This window comes from Giraffa tippelskirchi, chromosome X, assembly GCF_054371585.1.
Source record: "Giraffa tippelskirchi isolate mGirTip1 chromosome X, T2T-mGirTip1v1.2.pri, whole genome shotgun sequence".
In the NCBI taxonomy this organism is placed as follows: Eukaryota; Metazoa; Chordata; class Mammalia; order Artiodactyla; family Giraffidae; genus Giraffa; species Giraffa tippelskirchi.
In genome coordinates this window covers 28,174,762-28,193,926 of record NC_137289.1, presented here as the reverse complement: position 1 = coordinate 28,193,926, position 19,165 = coordinate 28,174,762, and the positions used below count along the sequence as shown (strand labels likewise).

General features: G+C 40.4%; 1 protein-coding gene and 1 non-coding gene across 3 annotated transcripts in view; both read right to left on the bottom strand.

The window, feature by feature from the left end:
* The window catches only part of TENM1 (teneurin transmembrane protein 1), a 795,886-nt gene that overhangs the window by 156,284 nt on the left and 620,437 nt on the right, over positions 1–19,165 (bottom strand). For both annotated transcript variants that reach the window (XM_081563742.1, XM_081563743.1), the window contains one exon: positions 4,034–4,153. In XM_081563742.1, the coding sequence (XP_081419868.1) occupies positions 4,034–4,153 (120 nt within the window). The remainder of the gene's footprint in view (positions 1–4,033; positions 4,154–19,165) is intronic.
* TRNAR-CCU (transfer RNA arginine (anticodon CCU)) lies at positions 10,422–10,494 on the bottom strand. Its single transcript has one exon. It is a non-coding gene; the product is annotated as a tRNA-Arg (tRNA).

Below are 19,165 nucleotides of genomic sequence, written 5' to 3'. Positions count from 1 at the left end.
TTCCTAGGGAAAGTTGTCAATTAACTTGTGCAAATGGATGATCAGTTCAGTTCAGTTCAGTCGCTCAGTCGTGTCCGACTCTTTGCGACCCCATGAATTGCAGCACACCAGGCCTCTCTGTCCATCACCAACTCCCAGAGTCTACCCAAACCCATGTCCATCGAGTCGGTGATGCCATCCAACCATCTCATCCTCTGTCGTCCCCTTCTCCTCCCGCCCCCAATCCTACCCAGCATCAGGGTCTTTTCCAATGAGTCAACCCTTTGCATGAGGTGGCCAAAGTATTGGAGTTTCAGCTTCAACATCAGACCTTCCAATGAACACCCAGGATTGATCTCTTTTAGGATGGATTGATTGGATCTCCTTGCAGTCCAAGGGACGCTCAAGAGTCTTCTCCAACACCACAGTTCAAAAGCATCAATTCTTCGGCGCTCAGCTTTCTTTACCGTCCAACTCTCACATCCATACATGACCACTGGAAAAACCATAGCCTTGACTAGACATACTTTTGTTGGCAAACTAATGTCTCTGCTTTTAAATATGCTATCTAGGTTGGCCATAACCTTCCTTCCAAGGAGTAAGCATCTTTTAATTTCATGGCTGCAATCACCATCTGCAGTGATTTTGGAGCCCCCCAAAATAAAGTCTGACACTGTTTCCACTGTTTCCCCATCTATTTCCCATGAAGTGATGGGACCAGATGCCATGATCTTAGTTTTCTGAATGTTGAGCTTTAAGCCAACTTTTTCACTCTCCTCTTTCACTTTCATCAAGAGGCTCTTTAGTTCTTCTTCACTTTCTGTCATAAGGGTGGTGTCATCCGCATATCTGACGTTATTGATATTTCTCCCGGCAATCTTGATTCCAGCTTGTGTTTCTTCCAGCCCAGCGTTTCTCATGATGTACTCTGCATATAAGTTAAATAAGCAGGGTGACAATATACAGCCTTGACGTACTCCTTTTCCTATTTGGAACCAGTCTGTTGTTCCATGTCCAGTTCTAACTGTTGCTTCCTGACCTGCATACAGGTTTCTCAAGAGACAGGTCAGATGGTCTGGTATTCCCATCTCTTTCAGGATTTTCCACAGTTTGTTGTGATCCACACAGTCAAAGGCTTTGGCATAGTCAATAAAGCAGAAATAGATGTTTTTCTGGAACTCTCTTGCTTTTTCGATGATCCAGTGGATATTGGCAATTTGATCTCTGGTTCCTCTGCCTTTTCTAAAACCAGCTTGAACATCTGGAAGTTCACGGTTCACGTATTGCTGAAGCCTGGCTTGGAGAATTTTGAGCATTACTTTACTAGCATGTGAAATGAGTGCAATTGTGCGGTAGTTTGAGTGTTCTTTGGCATTGCCTTTCTTTGGATGCAACGCGGATGATAATGGATGATATCATCCATCCATAATGGATGATAATGCGGGTAATTAGTTCTACAGTCCCCATAACACATCTGCATGTAACAGGGACTTTGAAAGAGTCAGTATGTTAACCCAAAGCAGTTATACCATTGGTGGGAACAACAGGCACAGTGGCAGACAGGTGAGATTGACATTTGGAGGCAGAAAGCCGGAACTTTACAGCACCCTGCATATCACACTCTGTCTACTACCTAACTAAATGCTAACCTAAACTTTTATATAATCCTTTTGCCCTCAGGTATACAGATGGTTCCTGAGTTACAAGGGTTTGACTTTTTCAACTTGACAATGGTGCAAAAGCAATACGCATTCAGCACAAACCATACTTTGATCTTTTCCTGGGCTGGTGATATGGGATAGAAACTCTCTCGTGATGCTGGGCAGTGCTGTGAGCTGCAGCTCTATTGGTCACATGATTATGAGGGTAAATAACAATTTGCTTACAACTCTTCTGTACCCACACAACCAGTCTGTTTTTCACTTTCAGTGCTGTATTCAATCAATTACATGAAATATTCAACACTTTATTCTAACAGGCTTCGTGTTACATAAATATTGCCCAACTGTAAGCTAATCAAAATGTTCTGAGCATATTTAAGGAAGGCTGGGCTAAGCTGTGATGTTCAGTAAGTTAGGTGTATTAAATGCATTTTCAACTTAAAATACTTTCAACTTATGATGGGTTTATTGGGATGTAAGCCCATCACAAATTGAGGAAGAGCTATAGTTTCCCTATGATATTCTACTTTTGAAATGCATATAACTCAATCTGAGGTAGCAACCAGCAGAGACACCTAAGTGGAAACTCTCATCACTCTGTCACTTTATGTCCAAGAGATGACAGTGGGAGAGTCTGGTTGGCATTTGGGGCACATATTTTGAGTGTTTACACCCTTAGTGGAGCCTGAGGGAAGAGTTACTGCCAGAGGGGACTCTGACTAGAATCTGCCATCTATATAAACCTAGTTCTCACAGTGAGCTTGGAGGAGGAGGGTCTTGGCATTTTACTTAAGACTAAAACCATAAAAATAACAACACAAATGGTCCCTCCCTTTCTGTAAACTGGAAACAAATTTATAGTCTTTTTAGACATCACATTTCTTTTAGGTTCTTTTCTGAATATCAAATAATTCACTGAAACCTTTATATACTAGCTAAAAAACTGAGGGCCCATCATTTCTCCATGGGAAGCCAAATGTCCCTGAAGGCATATTCTATTTAAAGAAATAATCTCCATTTCTAAATTTCTGGCACATAGTTGAAATGCTGGCAAGGGGGAAACCAGCTTTGTGTACCAGCTACTGGTGCATGAACTACCAAAATTCCATCATTCAATCTAACTGAGAGAAAAGTCCATTTGAAGTAGAGCGCTCTGATTATAGAATATTTGAAAGGAAATATAGTTTTATATTACATATATATGTGTGTGTGTGTGTATATATATATATATATATTCAGATTAGCTGCTCCCAGAGTAGTTCTGCGGAGCTTGTTATAATGAATAGGCTCATTAATAATTAGCAATATAATTTACATCCAAATAATTCATATAATTTACTAAAGTCTTAAAAACAATTTTTCTTAAGTAGGTTAAAACTCTTCCTTACTATTTCTCTAACTATTTCTATAAGCCTTTTCTCGAGAGGCAGTTGAAAAAATAAATTCAGCATAGCCGACGTTGAACCATTAACAATTCTGAAGTGGTTAGGACTAAAAATAAGGTTTGATTTTAGGTTCTTGAAATGAGATAGTCTCTCACACTGTGACAAAGCTTCAAGGCAACAGGTCTCTTTATGTGAGTACTGAAGCAACTTGTTATGAGTAGGGCATTTTAAGGGTAGCCACCTGGAGACTTGGGTACCTCAAAACCATCATTACAGTGTTTCTGAGAATCATAAATAGGTACCTTTAAGCTGGGCACATGGGCCTATTGACAAATATTCTGAATAAACGTCTACCTAAATGATGGCAACAAAAATGTTTTTGTGAGCAAATCCTTTTCCAGGAGGAGAAGATTTAACTAGTGGTCTTGCTTCCCAGGTCTCAGAGAATCTGGGGAAGCCCTTAGAGAGCAGCTTGCTGATTGGTGCTTAAGGTTAATCACTATGGTTACATGGACACCAAGGGGAATTGATTAAGCTGCCTGTGCTCCATTGATCCAGTACAGCCACTAGTAAATTAGACAGGACACATTTTTTTTTTAAATGTCTTAATGTGGTTGAATTGTATACCTTTGGCAGAAACCTTTTGGACAGCTTTATCTCAGAACTATATTGAGACTATTGTGGAAGGACAGCCTACGTGTACAATACTTTATTATCTGCATCATCTCACTGGATTTTGAAGCTGGATTTATAAATGGAATTAGATTAAGGCTAGAAAACTTTCCAAATGGCTAGGGTTTCAAGAAGACTTGAGAGTAATGGTGCAGGTTTAGAAGAGAAATTTGGTTTGATTTAGATGGGGAATAGAGGAAATAACACCAATGACTTTTTAGATACAGCTTGAAGGAAGATAGGCTTATGAAGCCTGCATCATTTGAGCGCTGGCTTGACTCATGGCTAGAAGTCAGTATTGGGCCCTCACAATGATCAGAAACAACATTGACCTACCTTCCATCTTGCCGGCTGATGGTAAACCCATAATCACCGTGGTGCAAGAAACTAACATTCACCCCTACTAGAGGGGTTCCATCTACAGCCACCACTTGGCCTCGAATCACGCAAGCACGCCTGCAACACAAGATGAAAGACAAATATAAAAGCATGCTGAAACTAGATTCTAGAAGCCAAGTTGGAGAAACTACAGAAAACACAGTTAAGCATAACAAAGAAAACAATAATTTCACCAATGGCTAGTCACTTTTAATAACATTTTGGTGAGGGTGTGCATATCTTTTTTACCAATATAAATTTGGATTATACTTGGCATAGTTCTGAATCCTGATATTTTAATATTGCTAGTGTATTATTAGGGCTTCTCGGGTAGCTCAGCTGGTAAAGAATCTGCCTTTACCAGGAGATCCGCCTTTACAATGCAGGAGACCCCAGTTCAATTCCTGGGTCAGGAAGATCCTCTGGAGAAACGATAGGCAACCCACTCCAATATTCTTGGGCTTCCCTGGTGGTTCAAATGGTAAAGAATCACCTGCAATGCGGGAGACCTGGGCTTGATCTCTGGGTTGGGAAAATCTCCTGGAGGAGGGCATGGCAATCCATTCCATTATTCTTGCCTGGAGAATCCCCATGGATAGAGGAGCCTGGTGGGCTACAGTCCATAGAGTCGCAATGAGTTGGACACAACTCAGCGACTAAACACAGCACACAGTATATTATTAACGTTGTCCAAAATAATTAGAAATTGCTTAATATATCATTTTGTTATTATATAATATAGCCCTAAAACAGTATTTCTTGTTTAATACAGTCCCTGTTTTAGGATATTTAATTGTTTCTTATTTTTTCTATATTGGATTTCTTATTATTTCCTTGGCAGGTAGTCCTAGTTGTGGAAAGATACTTTTCTCTTATTAAAATTAATAAAAACTAAAATTAGTTAATATCTAAATACACTGTAGATATGATTAAACTCCCTGATGACCACCCCCCTCCTGTTTTTCCTAGTCTTTTCCCCAGAGGCAATCATCAGTAACATTGTGTTGAGTGCATTTTCTGTGTATTTATATACATAGGTGTGAACATTTTTTTAGGCCCTAAATACATATTGCCAAATTGTTTTTATTGGAAAAATAATTTTAACAAAGCAGACTTAGTTGGATGAATTTTAACAGTTAAAGTTGGCAAAAGAGACATGGTTCCTGGTGATATATGGACCCTGTTTCTCTGACCTGAGTGAAATGAAATATTTCAGATTTTCCCTTTAAACAAATGAGTTTCATCCTTGCCAAAGAGGGGGACTCCATTAGACTAGCCCTTAATAGTGCTGGCCCCCAGGGACCCAGTCCACTAAAACAAGCAGACTTTCAGGTCTAGCCTGGCCAATAAGTTGTAACAAAGTTTAGGAGCTTGGCGGTTAAGAGGAGGGCTCATGGACAACCCACAAGTATGGAGTATTCACTTCTCTGTCATTACCAGGGCAGTGGGGAGGAAGGGGTCTCTAGAATGTGTGTTTTATAGCTGGAGCTAGCAGGGTTGAAGAAGGTTGGGCAAGAGCAACGATTTTTCCTAGGGCATCAATGTAATTTTTTTTTCCACAAAGTGAAATTCAGGGTATCCAGGCAAGCTCAATCTTGGATTAAAAGGGGTCATGTTATTTGGGCAAACATGACTTTTCCAAAGTAATCATAGTAATTCTACTCTGGCATTATACATTCTTTGCATCAGCAAGTCAAGGCAATGCATCTAAAAGCTCTCGGCCACAAAAGCTCATTCAAGAGAGAGAGAGAAAAAAATACTCTGAGAAAGCAAAAACCAGTTACCAGCCAAAGCTTGTGTTATATGTTAGAGCCAATATACATCACTACTAAAATATTGCAATCAGAGGAACTAGGATAGAAGTTATACTAATAGGATGTTTCCTGCATCATCTAAAGCCTTCCCCCAACGCAAACTGTAAGCCACTAAATATTGCACAAAGCTAAGCTGGGCTTCCCAGGTGGCTCAGTGGTAAAAAATCTGCCTGCTAATGCAGGAGATGAAGGTTTGATGCCTGGGTCATGAAGACCCCCTGGAGGAGAGCATGGCAACCCACTCCAGTATTCTTGCCTGGGAAATCCCATGGACAGAGGAGCCTGGTGGGCTACAATCTATGGGGTTGCACCGGAGTCGGACACGACTGAGCAACTAAACAACAACAACAAAGTTAAGCTAGTATAACTGATGCTATTAGTGCTTTTATTGAGCTCTTCAGGCCAACATTCCTAGTTCCAACGTGAAACAGTGGCTTTCCTCTTTCCAGTGAGCTGCCCATCTTATGAACTCTATAAATAATGATTCTGAATGGCATGCAAATGGCACATTGGCACTTGCTTTGCCTTATCTGATTCCTCTAGTTCCTTTTTGGGGAGATTTTGAAATTTTGGGATCTTGAAATCCCATTTTTTTTTCCTGATAGAGAAGACATTTGAAAGTCACTGAATTCTGGATTTTGAATTAATTCTGACAGATCTGGTCCCTGGTTTTAAATCCAATGCAACAAGAAATGAAAAGAGAGGGATGTCTTTAGTTTTATACAGTAACCCTTTGAAAATCTTTACAAACCAAAATTTGACAAACTAGGTATAGATTAAGTAGAAACCAGCTGAGAAAATCTCCTGCAAACTACATACGGATTGGAGCCAGAGGGGCTGAGAATACAGGTATGTTTGTGAGGCCACCTCCATTTGAAAATCAGTACAGCATTGCCTCCTGAGCCTACGTGCTGATGGCTTTTTGGAGAGTGTGATGGGGGTATTTATGAACTTGCCAAGGATTTACCAGTTAGCAAGGTGGGCTTTTCAGCAATGATGCCTTCCTAGGTGGTTGCTGATTCCCTATAGGCAAGACAATTCTACACTCGCTTATTTTATTTGTTCACATTAATTTACATAGTGTGTCTTCCCACAGCTGTACTAGGCTCAATTATTTTTGTTTTTATTTTGTCAAGTCTAGTTGACATTATTTGCCCGTATTTTATGACAGACACAGGCCTGTCTCTTCTCTTTGCTGTTCTTTTATTTTCTATACAGCTTATATTTATGAAGCATCCAGGCTGGTGAGTGAAAGTCTCATAAAAGTTATCATTATCCTGTGCATTTCTCTTGTATTCCTCTCTTCCTTCATTCTATATCTCATTCTGAGTAGACTTGTCTTTTTACTCCTCTGCTCTTTAATATTCCTCATATTTTATGAAGCACACAGATTTGTGTGATAATGACTCATCAAAGTCATCATATTCCAGACATTTGTCTACCTGTTCTTCTTCTCATTCATTTCACTCTTCATCATTCATAAATAATGTGCAGACTTGCTTTCAACTCCCCTAATTTTTTTATTCCTCATATTTTATGACCCACACGAACTTACAGCATATGATAAAGCCCCATAAAACTTATTATTCCACATTTATCAGCACTGAACTCTCTTTGTAATGTATTAGACTTTAAACGTTCTAAGATTCCCTGTATCTTGCTGCATTTGCTCCCATTATTTACACACTCCATGTCATCCGTTTTTCACAAGAATAACTCTTAGCTCTTTTTATTCCTGGATTACTAGTATTTACTATAATCTTTGACCAAATCAGTCATCCTGCGTCAGTATAAATTGTCTAAATTTCAGGACAGTATTAAAGCGTTCTTTTTTAATTGGCAGTAATTTGGACTGGCACTGCAGGCAGAAACCTAGGAAAAAACCTTCTCAGGCAAACTCTCCATTTCAAAATGAATGCTTTCGAGTCTGCTCACTTTCCCAGGTTACTGCAGCTCCAGATGGCCCTTAGGGAACCTCCAGATATATTCTTGGCAAATATGGTGTGTTGTGCCACTTCGCACAGCTCAACTGCCATTTTGTGCGCTCCCAGCTTATAAACTCAATTTTCTTCATAATTGTGGATGGTAGCCTTGTATCTGCTTTATTTTTCCTGATTTACACAGCCACCAAAACGTAGTTTCTCTCTCATGTGTGTAATCTGTTTGTGTATGCTTCTCATATCCAAGGCGGCCTGAATAATTCATCTTTTTCCTAGATTAGATCCTCGCTGAAGCAGCGAGGTGGCTGTGCCTGGGGTCTGACTTTGGTAACCCCAGAATCCTACTTTCCATGTTTTCTGTCCTGTGCATTGTGCTGCTTCCAGGTTTCCTCTCCAGTTTCTTCAAAAAGTGAAAGTGCAACTGTTAGTCGCTCAGTTAAGTCTGACTCTTTGTGACCCCATGGACTGTAGCCTGCCACGCTCCTTTGTTCACGGGATCCTGCAAGCAAGAATACTAGAGTGGTTGCCATTTCCTCCTTGAGGGGATCTTCCCCACCCAGGGATCGAATCTCTGTCTCCTGCATTGGAGGCAGATTCTTTACTGTCTGAGCCACCAGGGAAACCCCCAGCTTCTTCAAATCACCCTTTAAATGAGGCAGTCATCCTTGGCCTGTCCTTGGTCTGTTCTAAGGAAACATTTTGAACTCTTAAATTTTTGCCACATGAAAACAACCCTCAATGTGAGTCCTAATCCTTCAAGGACCTTTTTCTGAAACTTTTTCAATTAAATAATACTCAGAACTCTTCTGAACCTTTGAAATGAGACACCAGAAATTACTGTCTGAACTGTCATGAAGCTGTCACTGCACATGTGTATAGCATGTATGTGCCCAGTGTGACTGTCTTTTGTGTTTTGTGTGTGTGTGTGTGTGTGTGTGTGTGTGTGTGTGTGTGTGTGTAGAGGTGGGTGTTGCATGCTTTCCATCTTTCCCTGGGGCTCTTGTTCTTTGATTCAGACTTGAAGGAAGACTCTGCTTCCTTCAACCTTTAAAAACAAGGACCTCTCCCTGCTGTCATGGGTTACAGCAAGATAACTTGAACTTGGATGAACATGTCCAAAGTGACTTTAAAAACATGTATGGGGAAGATCACCCCCCAACAAGTGTCTCTTTTCTTGCTCTCTGGAGGATACAGACTGCTGCCAAGCTGTCTACCTCCTGTCACTACGCTAAAGCAGCAACCTCAAAGGAAGTGCTTCTTCCTTCAACTAAATGCTGAATCCTCTAGATGTTGGGAGTTTGGTCTGAAGAACAGGGCATCTTGGGAAATGTAAGTAAGTATATCGAGAGCCTTATTGAACTAACAAGCTGCTTGTTAGACAGTTCTGATGCAAAAGGTCTAATTCATTCTGTATTTGCTATTTTTGTGGCATAGTCAAATTATCCCTAGCCTTCAGTAAACTCTGGGTTCCATTTTCCTTTTCCCTTATTTGTTGCCTTTTGTCTTCGATGTCAAATTTCCAATATTCATTTAACACCTCAGGCGAAAACATTAACCTCAAGCACAGAAGTTGGTTTGAAAAACAACGCTGAAAACTAAATTGCTGAAAGAAGATGTAATTTACAGCATTGTATTTCTGATTAAAATCTTTCATAAGGAAAATGAGGCTGAAGGGCTCGGGAAGTTAGAGCTATTTGCTTTTGTTGCCAACAGGAGCATAAGCAACCTTTGAAGGGTAACGGTCCAAGTCAAGGACCTGGCCAGTGGGGAGTCTGGCAGCAGGTGGGCAGGTGAGGTTGTTTTTTCCACAGGAACAGATGAAATCCTTTCCACAGCTGACAGCTCTGGTCAAGAGACAGCATTGAGAAGGGCTGGGCTGGGAGAGGCCACGTGGATCCTCTGCTCACTGGCATTGGAATCCTGCCTTGTAAATTCCTCTATGAGTTGTCAGTTGGCTCAAGTCTCCAAGGGACAGAAACCTGCTGCCTGTGAGGTGTGGTTTAATGGTTCTCCTGACATCTTCTCCACGGGCTTATTATATCGTAAGGTTCCACAGCTGTAGATTGTGTCATTTGGGCTAAATGCTGCTTCTAGGGGGCCCTCCAAGAACACAAATACCTCTGAGCGGTCGGGACAAATGGCTAATGATGCCCTCATATCCATGGCGGCACACAATGAATAAAGGATTTTATATTTGGGCTTCTCTGAAAGCTCAGTTGGTAAAGAATCTGCCTGCAATGCAGGAGACCCCTGTTTGATTCCTGGGTCAGGAAGATCCACTGGAGAAGGGATAGGCTACCCACTCCAGTATTCTTGGGCTTCCCTTGTGGCTCAGCTGGTAAAGAATCCGCCTGCAATGTGGGAGACCTGGGTTTGATCCCTGGGTTGGGGAGATCCCATGGAGAAGGGAAAGGCTACCCACTCCAGTATTCTTGCCTGGAGAATTCCATGGACTGTATAGTCCATGAGGTTGCAAAGAGTCGGACACAACTGTGTGACCTTCATATATATATATATAATTTTTATTTATTTGGCTGTGCCAGGTCTTAGTTGTGGCATAAGAGATCTTTAGTTGTGATATGTGGGATCTAGTTCTCTGCCCAGGGATTGAACCCGGGACCCCTGCATTAGGAGTGCAGAGTCTTAGCCACTGGACCACCAGGGAAGTCCCAAGGATCTTCTTGTAAAAGTATAATCTTGGGACCATGGTATCAGTCCTCAGTCCTTTTGGTAATCTTTCTCTGGTACACATCAGTGACTCTCAAACCTAATTGTGCTCCAGAATCCTCTGGAAAGCTTGTTAAAACACAGACTGCTGGGCCTCACCTCCAGAATTTCTGATTCACAGATCTGGAGTCGGGCCTGAGAATTGGCATTTCTTACAAGTTCCCAAAGAAATACAAGTTCCTAAAGAAAGCTGAGTGCCGAAGAATTAATGCTTTTGAACTGTGGTGTTGGAGAAGACTCTTGAGAGTCCCTTGGACAGCAAGGAGATCAAACCAGTCAATCCTAAAGGAAATCAACCCTGAACAATCATTGGAAGGAATGATGTTGAAGCTGAAGCTCCAATACTTTGGCCATGTGATGTGAAGAATGGACTCATTGGAAAAGACCTAGATGTTGGGAAAGATTGAAGGCAGGAGGAAAAGGGGACGACAGAGGATGAGATGGTTGGATGGCATCACCGACTCAGTGGACATGAGTTTGAGCAAGCTTTGGGAGTTGGTGATGGACAGGGAAGCCTTGCGTGCTGCTGTCCTTGGGGCTGCAAAGAGTCAGACATGACTGAGCAATTGAACTGGACTGAACAAGTTCCTAAGTGATGTTGATGCTGCTAGTCTAAAGCCAGAACTTAGGGAAAGCAAAAACAGTATATACTCAGCCAATTAAGGTGTATGAACTCCTGAGGAAGGAGTCAGGAAGTGTAAATCATAACTGCTGCTGCTAAGTCACTTCAGTCGTGTCTGACTCTGTGTGACCCCACAGATGGCAGCCCACCAGGCTCCTCCATCCCTGGGATTCTCCAGGCAAGAATACTGGAGTGAGTTGCCATTTCCTTCTCCAGTAAACCATAGAAAGGCAGACAAATCACCAACTGTTTCACAATCTCACCATTATGAAATCTGTGTGGCATGAATTTTAATACTTCCATACAAACCTCTGAAATTGGGTTTGCAAATCTGGAGTTTGGGGAGTCATATTGAAACTGTCATGATGAAGGGGTGGTTGGACTATAAACTGAACTGTAGGGTCCCTTCAAGCTCAGAGATTATGAAATGGAAAAATATTTCTTAACTGGATTTATCTGTTCCACATAAATGTCAGTTTCTTCCCCAGGCCTATTATTCTCATTGGGCTTCCCTGGTAGCTCAGTTGGTAAAAGAATCTGCCTGCAATGTGGGAGACCTGGGTTCGATCCCTGGGTTGGGAAGATCCCCTGGAGAAGGGAAAGGCTACCCACTCCAGCATTCTGGCTTAGGAATCCCATGGACTACATGGACTATAGTCCATGGGGTCGCAAAGAGTTGGACACGACTGAGCGACTTTCAATTTCATTTTTCTCATTAGTGCCAAATCCGTGCTATTGCACGTGTCATAGCCTATCTTGGATAGGAGTTATAGGTCTGTCTTTCTTATTAGATAGTCACTGCAAGGCAAGGACAGTGTGATTTTCTTCTGTGTCCCTCCTAGTGCCTTGTGTACATAGCATGTACTGAAGAAAGCTCCACTGAATTTCAGCTCAAATATCTTTATGTGAAGTTGCAAAATATTTCCAACCTATCCCACAGCACTACTTCAAGTGTTTCAGAGACTACTTTGAGGTTCCTTTGTGACAGATAGATGTCTCACAGTTCATTTATTAGAAGCCAGCATTCTCAATTGTGAATTATGACTTCATCGTGAGAGTTTTGTTTGATAATTGACTACTTCAGGGAATTAAATAGCACCTCTGTGATTGGGAAGGATGAATGAATAGTCCTCCTCAAATACTTAATTTATGAACACTAACTCCATTTTTCCTTTATCTACAACCATGTAATTACAATTTGGTATTTCATAACTCACATACATTTGAAGGTTCTAATATTCGGGTATCTGGGGGTTTCCACATATCACATACTGGTTTTTTGATATAAGTTATCTAAGCTGGTACAGCACCATGCAAACATTTAATGTTACAGCATAAACCTGTTTTCATGTTCTGAAAATGTGAATGCAGTGAATGTTCATAGGCAAACCCAGTAAAATCTCATTAGTTTTTACTTAAATAGAGCTGGCTGATTTAATCCTACTCACTTGGTCACTAGCCCAAATAAATAATACCTACCGACTGGGTAACATTAAAAGCAGCTAGGTAGGAGCATTACCCATCAACATTCTAGGACTTTGGGAAAGGTGGTGCTATTGAAAATGCAGATAGTTTTCTAAGCAGAATTATTTTCCTCATGGCCAGTGATGTTTCAAGTAAAACAAAATGGGGGCACTCCCCCTGAGGTAGGGTGGATATTTTCCCATCTGCCCTGGTAATTGCTTGTCAAAAGTAGGCTTGCTTTGGATGCCTGAGATCCCGAAAGTAATGGGAAAAAGATCAAGTGGTTTGAAGCAATAAGGAAACTGACGACACAGTCACATTTTTCAGGACTGTGAAAGTACCGGTTTGCCTCATTTAGACACATGATTATTTTTGTCCAGAATTTGAATCCTGAAATATGTGTCCTGGAAGCCCTTGCAACCCTTGAATAATCTCAAGTTTTATTTTATTTTTTTGGTTGGTTTGTTTTTGGCCTGTTTTATACATTACTCAAATGGTTTTATCTTTGTAATCAGCCTGATGGGGTTTTATTAACCTCATTAACCTTTCCTGTCACTTCTCTGTGAATCTGCCCTTCAAATAATGGATAGTCATTAAATACAGGGCAAGTCTGTTTTGTTGGCTATAGCTTGGCCATGGATTACTCTTCCCTCCAGGAGGAAAAAGTGTGGCCTAACTTTGTCCACCCCAGTGCTAGCTCTGGCTTATTAATAATCATCGATGTGACTTTTCCTAAGAAATGAATTACTCTTGGCCTCGTTTGTTCCTTATGGAAAGTGAGACTAATAGTTCTTCCCTGCCTTATTCCTAATCAGCTCATGAAGATACTGGAACTATAAAATAACCCAGTAAAGTGATTGCCTTTTGAACTGGGCCTTTCAAATTATATTATGTACCCTGATATATATATATATACATATACATATATATATGTATACATATATATATGTATATGTATATATATAAATGCATATTATATATACAAATACAATATGAATATATGTATTTATATAAATAAGACATTCATTAAGCACTTACTATGAGTCCGGTACTATGCCAGGCACTTTCCTTATTTTATTTCACTTACCATCAATATAACCCTGGGTAGGCACAACTAATAGCCTGTTTTAAAAAATGAAGAAATGGATTCAGAGAGGTCAAAAAATGTTGTTTAAGATAATACAGCTATTAAGTGGCAGAACTGGTAGAGGTCTTTTGACCTGGACTCTCAAGGGCCTAAGCTGTAGCATTTTTAAGAGAAGATGTAAATGATGTGGCTACAAAGGAAAAGAAAGTGCTCACCCACAAAGATGGTGCTATCCATAGGATATCACTACTTTGTAGGCCTTTACCAACTGCTGAGCACTTTCCACGTGCAGGGTGTATAATGGATGTGCCACACAGTGTCATTTGCTCTTTCTCCATAAACTATCATTTACTCTGCCCTCTCTAGGCACAAGTTTAGATGACAGAACCAGCTAAAGTCACTTCACGCAGATCATATGGCCGAGAAGTAGGTATTAAGGACTTGAGCCTTTCAATCTTAATTTCGCAGTCAGATAAAATATTAGAAAACATCTATTCACACTGAGATAAGCTGTAGACAGCTACTGTGCATTACTAATGACTGTTATGAAGTACCTCAGAACATCTGAGTTTCAAAATATCACAAGTAACCAATTGAACAGCTTTTTGAAGATTTGTGCTTGGATTTCTTTGCTCAACAACTTGCAAAGAAGTGAAAGTCGCACATTCTTTCTTTTTTGGTACCTTTAGGTGTTGACTGCTGATTTCAAGAGCTAGTCAGCACTATAAATCTTGGAGCCTTCAGCACTTTGTAATTTTTTAAATGTGTGTTGAACATGTGTTTCCTGAACTTTAGCATTAGATAAAATAGTTCACTGAACAATCAGGAGTTCCCATCTTCACAGGTGTAACACCTTTCACATAAACGAGATCAAAGTGCTTTATTAGCAAGTAGCAACAATCTAACTTCTCACTTGGGACAACAACTGCACAAGTGATAAGCAAAGGAGGTTGCTCAGGAAAAGTAATGTGGGAAGACAGAATCACAAGGGATCATGGCAGAGCCAAACGACTCTTGGGTTCCTTTTCCAAACGTGGGCAGGTTATGTGCAGTGCCTCCCTTTAGAAAGAAAGGTGAACACAGACGTTGGCAGGTGCTAATGCTTTAGAAAGAGATTTCCTCAGTCCTTAGTTTATTCAATTTATTCAGCAACTGTTGCATTGTGTGTACCTGGTATAATGTCTTTCATATTCTTAAGATTAAGAATATACAAAGATTTGCCATAGGTAAATAGACTTGGAGGTCCTTAACTACTAGATTCATGAAAAAGTTAAACACAAAACATATGGATTCAAATTTGTTCCTCAGCAAAATTATGAAAGATTATGTCACAGACCTTCTGGGGAAATGCCTGTACATAGACTGTGAATGCTAATTCAATGAATGCTTTTTAAATTTTAATTAATTATTTTTTTTGGCTGTTCTGGGTCTCTGTTACTGCACCCAGGCTTTCTCTAGTTGCAGTGAGTGGAGTGGGAGCTACTAGTTGAGGTGCACGGGCTTCTCACTGCAGTGGCTTCTCTCGTTGCAGAGCACGGGCTTTAGGGTACACAGGTTTCAGTAGTTGTAGTGCATGGGATTAGTTGCTTCTAAGCATGTGGGATCTTCCCAGAGCAGGGATCAAACTCACGTCCCCTGCACTGGCAAGGCAGATTCTTTACCATTGGACCACCAAGTGAAACTGAAAGTGTTAGTCACTCAGTCGTGTCAAACTCTTTGTGACCCCATGGAATGTAGCCCGCCAGGCTCCTCTGTCCATGGGATTCTCTAGGCCAGAATACTGGAGTGGGTTGTCAGTTGCCTTCTCTGGGGGATCTTCCCAGGGATCAAACCTGGGTGTCCTGTATTACAGGCAAATTCTTTACCATCTGAGTCACCAGGGAAGCCCACCAAGGAAGTCCTCAATGAATGCTTTAATATTGCAATAACATTGCATTTCTTATAAATATTCTAAAATATAAGGTTTTCTTATCTCTTCTTTTTCATAATTCCAAATCAGGACGCAGTTTCTATATATTTGATTTCTTTTAGGGTCAAACACTAATGGATGAAGGTCTGCTATTTTTTTTTTTCTTTTCATAACTAAATGGTCGATGGCTGTTGCTGCTTTCTCTTTCTGGAGGCTATTCAGTTTGTCTGAAGTAGTCAGCTTTTCTCAATGTACTCCTAGAGGACAGGCACCCCATCTACTTATCAGGAAAACCTGGTACAGTAACCAGTGTGTAGTAATTCCTTGAGAAAGGTTTGTTCTACCTTTCTGTTTCACACAAGGCCACAGGATCCTGATTCAGTGGGCCCCTACAAGTGACAGCCAGGCTCTGGATTGTGCGATAGGCTACTGCATAAGGGTCCAGGTGGCAGGAAATGTTCACGTTACAATCAACTAACATATAGATGAATGCTATGAGGTCTCAGCGCTAGTGTCATCTCCCCAGAGAGGATTTCCCAGACCACTCTGTCTAAAATGGTCACTCTTTGTTCCTAACCTTTCTTTACCTCACTTGAGAGTACCTATTCCTACCCGACATTTACCTTTTTCATTATTGTCAGTTTTCCTCACTGGACTGTATGTGCTGTGCTTAGTCGTTCAGTAGTGACTCTTTGCAACCCCATGGACTGCAGCCTGCCAGGCTCCTGTCCATGGAATTTTCCAGATAAGAATACTGGAGTGGGTTGCCATGCCCTCCTCCAGGGGATCTTCCCGACCCAGGGATTGAACCAGGGTCTTCCGCATTATAGGCGGATTCTTTACCGTATGAGCCACCAGGGAAGCCAATTTGTCTGCTGTAGTCCAGAGCCTAGGACAGTGCCAATACACGAACCAAGTAAACACTGTCATTTTCATCAATCTCAAGATGAAATGATTAATCTTCCCCAAATGTGGATTATCTTGAAAGAAACTGTAGGATCTATCATTACAAATGATGCTGAAGTGTGGTTAATGGGGACATTTTTTTCACTGTGGTGAATGGGAGTTTTTTGGAGTGATCGTTTTTTCCCCTTGAATTCATCTAACACAAACATTTCAAATTGTATTAAAAATTATTTATAGCTGTGGATGTCAAAGGATGAAATGTCTTGCAAATAGTTAAGCTGCTCACTGTACAAATAAGCTTTGAATTTTTTCTTGCAAGTCACCAATAGAGTCCTGTGAGTGTCCATTTTAGCAGCTCCTCATGCTCACCTGAGTCAATTAGTTACATCTCTGAATGACTGCTGAAAACTTCCAGGTCAGTCTCCCTTCTGTAATTGTTTAATGACTTTGTCTCATTTGGTAGAATATGTCTTCTCTTATATTCATTTAGGTTACCTGTCTACTCCAGCAAAGCAGCAGAATTTGGGACTCTGAGTTGATGAACCCCAAGCTACTTGATGTTCCATAATCCACAGAATTTATTGAAATTTATAATTAATTTAATTTTTTATGTATCTACATGAAATTTTGACTGCTTCCCCCACTGGAATGTAAAGGGAATTCTGTGAATAAGGGGACCCTGTCTCTTTTGTTTACCCCCATCTCCACAGTTCCTGGCACAGAGTGGGTGACTCAAGAAATATCTGTTGTGAGCTGAAAAAGAAATAAAAGGAATACAGATAGGAAAAGAAGAAGTAAAACTCTCACTGTTTGCACATGACATGATCCTCTACATAGAAAACCCTAAAGATTCTACCAGAAAATTACTAGAGCTAATCAATGAATATAGTAAAGTTGCAGGATATAAAATTAACACACAGAAATCCTTTGCATTCCTATACACCAATAATGAGAAAACAGAAAGAGAAATTAAGGAAACAATACCATTCACCATTGCAACAAAAAGAATAAAATACTTAGGAATATATCTACCTAAAGAAACAAAAGACTTATATATAGAAAACTATAAAACACTGATGAAAGAAATCAAAGAGGACACAAACAAATGGAGAAATATACCGTGTTCATGGATTGGAAGAATTAATATAGTGAAAATGAGTATACTACCCAAAGCAGTCTATAGATTCAATGCAATCCCTATCAAGCTACCAACGGTATTTTTCACAGAACTAGAACAAATCATTTCACAATTTGCATGGAAATATAAGAAACCTCGAATAGCCAAAGCAATCTTGAGAAAGAAGAATGGAACTGGAGGAATCAACCTGCCTGACTTCAGGCTCTACTCCAAAGCCACAGTCATCAAGACAGTATGGTACTGGCACAAAGAATGAAATATAGATCAATGGAACAAAATAGAAAGCCCAGAGATAAATCCATGCACCTATGGACACCTTATCTTCGACAAAGGAGGCAAGAATATACAATGGAGAAAAGACAATCTCTTTAACAAGTGGTGCTGGGAAAACTGGTCAACCACTTGTAAAAGAATGAAATTAGAACACTTTCTAACACCATACACAAAAATAAACTCAAAATGGATTAAAGATCTAAACGTAAGACCAGAAACTATAAAAGAGGAAAACATAGGCAAAACACTCTCTGACATAAACCACAGCAGGTTCCTCCATGACTCACCTCCCAGAATACTGGAAATAAAAGCAAAAATAAACAAATGGGACCTAATTAAAATTAAAAGCTTTTGCACAACAAAGGAAACTATAAGCAAGGTGAAAAGACAGCCTTCGGAATGGGAGAAAATAATAGCAAACGAAGCAACAGACAAAGAATTAATCTCAAAAATATACAAGCAACTCCTGCAGTTGAATTCCAGAAAAATAAACGACCCAATCAAAAAATGGGCCAAAGAACTAAACAGACATTTCTCCAAAGAAGACATACAGATGGCTAACAAACACTTGAAAAGATGCTCAACATCACTCATTATTAGAGAAATGCAAATCAAAACCACAATGAGGTACCATTTCACACCAGTCAGAATGCCTGCTATCCAAAAGTCTACAAGTAATAAATGCTGGAGAGGATGTGGAGAAAAGGGAACCCTCTTACACTGTTGGTAGGAATGCAAACTAGTACAGCCACTATGGAGAACAGTGTGGAGATTCCTTAAAAAACTGGGAACAGAACTGCCATATGACCCAGCAATCCCACTGCTGGGCATACACATCGAGGAAACCAGAATTGAAAGAGACGCGTGTACCCCAACGTTCATCGCAGTACTGTTTACAATAGCCAGGACATGGAAGCAACCTAGATGTCCATCAGCAGACGAATGGATAAGGAAGCCATGGTACATATACACAATGGAATATTACTCAGCCATTAAAAAGAATACATTTGAATCAGTTCTATTGAGATGGATGAAACTGGAGCCTATTATACAGAGTGAAGTAAGCCAGAAAGAAAAACACCAATACAGAATACTAATGCATATATACGGAATTTGAAAGATGGTAACGATAACCCTATATGCAAGACAGAATAAGAGACACAGATGCATAGAACAGTCTTATGGACTCTGAGGGAGAAGGTGAGGGTGG